We start from the raw sequence: 5577 nt of genomic DNA on the forward strand, positions 1-5577 counted from the left end.
TCGCCGGTCTTCACATGGACGGAGAGGCGAAGCACCAGCGCGAACAAGGCCCAGCAGTCAGACAGTGTGGCCAGGGCAGAGGGGGTGGCCGAGCAAGGAGCACATACCGATAAAGCCCTCCGAGGCAGTGGATGACGCGTCATCATCGGAGGAGCCAGAGACCATGTCGTTGACCTGGTAGCCGCCCTCGCGGCTAGCGCTGCGAGGCAGGACGACGAGCGACATGGTTGAGGCGACGCACGCGGGTGCCAGATGAAGTGGCCCAAGCGCGAGAAGGTGAAGGGGCAGGAAAAGAAGAGGTAAGGAGGAGGAGGCCGGCGCGCGTCGGCGTTCAAGGACCCCGGGGGTCTCTTCGCGAGGGTGTCAAGCGTGCCAACGGCCGGGAGGGGGGGGCAGAGAGAAGAGGAGGGGGGGGAGAAGAGGAGGGGGGGGAGAAGAGGAGGGGGGGAAAGGGGAAGTAGAGGGAGAAGGCTGCCGCCGCTGATGGTCACTCGAAGACCCTGCAGGGAGCATTTCAACTGGATGCTGCCTGGCTCCTCCGGCTGAACGGAGGCTGCTCCCCCCATCATCTGGGAGGGGGGGGAGGCCGATCCTTGCGACATGAATGTCTGCAGTGCAGATCGTACCCGCAAACCGCCGGGGAGGAGAGGGGGCCGGGGGCGGGGGGGGGGGGGGGGGGGGGGGGGGCGGGGGGCGCCCACGGGGGAGGGGGGGGGGGGGGGGCGAAGGGAGCTGCTCGCACAGACGGCAGGGGGCCGAGAGCAGCTTGCATCGAAAAGCTCGACCCTCGCGGTCCTCCTCCCCCTCCTGGCGGATGGTCCAGGGTCGTGCCAAGGGGGACGACGGGGGGAGGGGCTGGACGGAGTCGGCCGAGCAAAAGCGCCAGCACAAGCACCTCGACGCGGGGGCTTGTCTGTGGGCGCTGGAAATCGTCGCCGGCCAACTGCCTCCTGGGGCAGGCGGGCAAGAAGGTGTTTGTTTTCACCCGCGCATGGGCACGGCGATCATCACGGTGCGGGGGGCGTCCGGGAGCCGGGCCCGCCCCGGCAACGCGCCGCAGGACGGCGTCCATGCGCAAATTACATTTGCCCAGCAGGGGCAAGCGTCGTGAGGCCGGGCGAAGGGCGAAGGCCAGGGGGAAGGGGCGGAGGGCACTACGCACCATGAATCATATGCATCGGATCTGGGCCGAAGCCAAAGAACAAGGAAAAGGAATGGGCGGAATGAGGGCGGAATGATGCACAGTCCAGGGGGGCGGGCGAAGCCGGCCATGCGGCTGTGTGCCCGAAGGACTTTCATGCGCCTTCCCCCGGGTCGGTGCCGGGGCCATCCTCCGCCCACCCACACGGGCGGTGACACCTATCTTCCCCCCGCCCCCCCCCCCGCCCTTCACCCCCCAGGCGGGAACGCCGGCACTGGGGGCAGCAGTGCAAGACTCGTCGGTCGCACCCCGGCAAGTCGAGGGGCCAGCGGGCCCCAACCCGCTCGCTCCGAGCAGGGGTTAAGCGCTGCCGCCTCGGACGAAGCCCGAGGGGGAAGTCCCCTCCCAGGCAGGCCCCGCCTGTTCGGCCTGGGCGCGCCTGTGTCGCCCTCCCTCGGCAGGAGGGAGGAAGGAGCCTCGGCGGGCATATTGTTAGATTGGAGGGGCCGCAGGTTGATTGTTTTCTCTGACAGGACTGCGTTTCCGGGCTGGCCCCCCCCCCTCCCCCCCGCTGGCCCCGGGGGCGCGCCGGCAGAGCCGAGCCCGGACACCCGGCAGGGGGGCACCGCCCGTCCGGGGGATGCTCCGCACTGCGAACCGGACAAGAAGGGGCTCACGCCAAGGGGCCTCCCGGTCGGGCTCGGGGAAATCTATGTCCCCGCCCAGCCGGCAGCCCACCCGGATGGGGGGGGGGGGGGAGGCGTCTGGACCGGCCGACCGCCAGCCGGATGCCAATGGATCAGCCCCCCGAGTCAGCCCAAGTGAGCGCGGTCTTCGGGGATGCGTGGACGTCCTTGCGATGGAGTATCTGGCCTCGGCCCCCCCCCCCCCCCCCCCCTGCGGCCCGAGCCCCCAGACGAGACCCAGCAGGAAGGCTCGTCAGTCTCAGTCGTCACAACGGTGCGCAGGGCTTCGGGCGCCCGGGGGGGGGGGCGCGGGACCGAACCCCGAACGACGACGGTCCCGGGGTTCGCCACCAGCATGCCGAGATTGCAATCATCTTCGGGAGCGCGGCGAGCGTGGGTAGTGCCGGGGTGTGATCCTCGAAGTGGTGCCATTCCAGCAAAAAGGACGTGATCCCTCGGTGTGACATGCGCACATGGCTGCGAACTGGGCCCGGGGCCAGACCGTGCCTCGCCGGCCAGTTGCTGCCCGGTGGCCACCGCCATTCGCTCCACGGTCATATGGCCGGCCGCCTTAGAGGGCCCCCTCCCCCCCGTTGCCTGGCCCCGAAGGAGCTCCAACGGTACTCGGGCCGGGACGAGAATGGGGTGGCCAAGGGGGCCGAGGGGGTCACGGCGAGAACATGGGAGGGGCAGGGGGGCAGAGAAAGAACCCGCGAGAGAGCGAGAGAGAGAGAGAGAGGAGGGAGAGAGACTCGCGTAAGCGGAGCCGCGAAGACGCCCAGCCTTCGCAGGGACAACATCGGCGCGGCCCCTTGTCGCCGCCGCCCTCGTGTCACGAGAGTGGGCAGAGGGGCCCTCGTTGTTGTTGTTGTTATTATGGGCTCCGCGGCCGTGTCCAGCATCTCCCCTCGCCCCCCCCCCCCCCCCCCGGCCCCGCCCCCTTCTTGGGCTACGCCCATCAATGTAATATACACCGGAGTTATTATTGGCCCTTTATTTTGACACAGGGGGGGGGGGGGGGGCGCGTGGAGGGGGGGCGCAGATCTCTCCGCGTGTGCGCACCATTGTCCGTCTCCTCGCGGGGCCAGTCAAGGAGGTTGGCCACGGGTTGCTTTGCTCTGGCGCCTAATTTCCCTTGGTCGAGGGAACCCGCGCCTGCCCGCCGTGCATCGAACCCACCGGTGCCGGTGGTTGCCTTCTACTGCCTTGCACACAACCCCCTTCCATCGGGCCTCTCCCCCTCCCTGCCCACACTTGTGCAGGGTGTTCCCGATCGCCCATCCGCTCCGGGGCGCCCCCCGCCACCGGAGTGGGGCGGTGTTTGGGGCGCCGGTGTCCAAAGCACGTCTTTCGCCCCCCCCCCCCCCCCCGGGCCGCTCCCGCTCAGGTGAATTTGCCCTTTGAGAGGGGGCTACGAGGATGGCTCGCGCCAGGGGCGAGGGACCGCGTCGGGTTCTGGGCGGAGAGTCAGGCGACCGTGTGTCTTCCGGCTGGCGGTGTATTTCGCCCGGCCCGGTGTGCTGTCCCTCCAGCCGGCGCGTCCTTGGTCTCTCGGGCCCGGTTTCCGGTCCGGGTGTTCGTCCAGGTCCGGTAGCACTGGCTTGCGCTCCTCGCGTTGCTCCACATGCCGGGGACTTTAGATCGCCCGGGCACCACGCCGACGGCGCTCCATGCTCGGTTGCCCCCACCCCTCCACCCACCCAGACGCGCGAAGAAACGTCTTAAGGCTGGCCCTTGTCCAGCCTCCCGGCCAGGTGTCTGCCAGCCCCCCGATCGAGCCTTGCTGCTGCTCCTTCCCCTCCTCCCTCACCCCTCCCATCGAAGAGATCCTCCCCTCCCCCTCGGTCGCCCCGTCCAGCCCTCGTCTTGTGCAACTCCCCTCCTCCCCATCTTGCCATCATGTCCGGCCGCACAAACTGGTCACGGCTTGTGATCACCCTGGCCGCTCTGCTGGGCTGTCTCTTCTGGGCCGCCCCGCGTCCGGGCACTGCCCTTCCCCTGGATGACTATGTACGTGTGTCGGATCAGCTGCCGCCCTTCTCCCCGTCTGCTGGCACTGTCTCGTGCTCTTTTCTCGACCGATCGACAATCGCCCCCCCCCCCTGCCCGTACATGGACGCATGCGCGCCCTCCTTGCTGCTCACACATGACCCATCAACCGGCCCCGCTTCCTCCCCCGTCCCCCGCCCCCCTCTTTTCCAGCTCAACAATGGGGATACCACCTACAATTGGGAAGTGGCCAGCGTCATTCCCCACGCTTCACTTGGCTACAGCCTCTACATGTTGAAGCTCACCTCTCAGACCTGGCTCAACTCCAACATCACTGACACCCCGGTCTGGGAGCACTGGCTGCGTGTGTACGTGTCCTGTCCGCCCCCCCCCGCGCGCCCCGCGACTGCCCTTGGTCCCTCCCGTGCTTCCTTCCTCACTCGCTGAGGGAAGGCACCTCCCCCCCCCCTCCTTTTGCCTGTCTGACATGAAGTCCACCCTTCCCCCGCTCTTAAGTGCCGTCCCCAAGAACATCAAGACCGACCTGGCTGCCCTGTACATTGGCGGCGGGCGCAACCCCCTGGGCAACCCCCCCGAGGATATGGAGGCCTTCCGTACGTGTCCTGCGCAGTTCCTCCTCCTCCTCCTCCTCTTCCTCCTCCCCTGCTTCCCCCCCCCCTCCGCTACATATACACATGGTGGCAGTTCATTGACATGTACCTCCTTCCTCCTCTCCCTCCTGGTCGCAATGTCCCCCTTGTGTCCTCCTGATCAGTCCCCCCGATCGCCGTGGAGAACGGCATGATTGTTGCCGAGCTTAGCCAGGTTCCCAACCAGCCGATTATCTTTGCCGATGAGGACTTCGGCCGCTCGGAGGGTATGTTTTCATCTTGCTCCCCAGTTTGTGCCGTTTGCCGGGCCCCTCACCTTCGTCTGTCGTCGCTCCCTTTCCACTGATCGCCCTCTCCTTCCTCCCCTCCCCCCCCCCTCCCCCGGCCGCGACTTCCTTGCAGACTCCTTCCTGGCCAAGACCTGGAAGATCTTCATGCGCACCAACGAGCCCTACATTGTCGGGCGCTTCCCCATGGTCAAGGCGGCTGTCCGGGCCATGGACGCCATCCAGGAGTTCGCGGCGCAGCGCGTGCCGACCGCCCCGAGCGTCGAGCGCTTTGCCGTGGTCGGCGCCTCCAAGCGCGGGTGGGTGAGCTGGCTGACCGGCGCGGTGGACTCGCGTGTTGTGGCCTCGGCCCCGATCGTCATCGACGTCCTGGACATGTTCAACAACTTCAACAACATTTATCAGACCTACGGCCGCTGGCCACTGGCCCTGAATGATTACACTGAGGCCAACATCACTCAGTGCCTCAACTGCCCGGCCTTCGAGCGCCTGGCCGACGTCGAGGATCCCCTGGTGTACATCGAGCGGTACAAGGAGCGTGGCGTGCCGGTCTTCGCCATCAACGCCGTGAGTGACGAGTTCTTCGTGCCGGATGGCTGGAAGTTCTGGTACCCCTTCTATGACGGCGAGAAGTACCTGGCTTACCTGCCCAACACCGAGCACTCGCTGGTCGGCCATGTGCGCCAGGTGACGTGCGTGTGCCCCCCCCCCCCTCCCCCTGCATCCCCTGCATCCCCTGTCGCAATCTCTTCCTCCGCCTGGGTTCTTCCCTTCACATTGTCCTGACCCATCGTCATGTGCCCGTGTCACTGCCGCCCACCCTCTCCTGCTCCTTTTGCTTCTGCCCCTTCCCTCCCCCCCCC

At 67.3% G+C, this 5577-nt stretch overlaps 2 protein-coding genes across 2 annotated transcripts in view; one reads left to right on the forward strand and one right to left on the reverse strand.

The window, feature by feature from the left end:
* Nucleotides 1–427, reverse strand: part of H696_02424 (hypothetical protein) — a 7411-nt gene extending 6984 nt beyond the window's left edge. The window contains exon 1 of the mRNA XM_009496326.1: nucleotides 108–427. Within this exon, the coding sequence (XP_009494601.1) occupies nucleotides 108–225 (118 nt within the window). The 5' untranslated portion in view covers nucleotides 226–427. The remainder of the gene's footprint in view (nucleotides 1–107) is intronic.
* Nucleotides 428–3726: 3299 nt separating this feature from the next.
* The window catches only part of H696_02425 (hypothetical protein), a gene marked incomplete at both ends in the record, with an annotated part of 2653 nt that continues 802 nt past the window's right edge, over nucleotides 3727–5577 (forward strand). The window contains 5 exons of the mRNA XM_009496327.1: nucleotides 3727–3837; nucleotides 4030–4184; nucleotides 4333–4430; nucleotides 4592–4693; nucleotides 4830–5406. Coding sequence (XP_009494602.1) covers nucleotides 3727–3837; nucleotides 4030–4184; nucleotides 4333–4430; nucleotides 4592–4693; nucleotides 4830–5406 — 1043 coding nt within the window. The remainder of the gene's footprint in view (nucleotides 3838–4029; nucleotides 4185–4332; nucleotides 4431–4591; nucleotides 4694–4829; nucleotides 5407–5577) is intronic.

The sequence above is a fragment of the Fonticula alba genome (assembly GCF_000388065.1).
Source record: "Fonticula alba strain ATCC 38817 unplaced genomic scaffold supercont2.3, whole genome shotgun sequence".
Taxonomy (NCBI): Eukaryota; order Rotosphaerida; family Fonticulaceae; genus Fonticula; species Fonticula alba.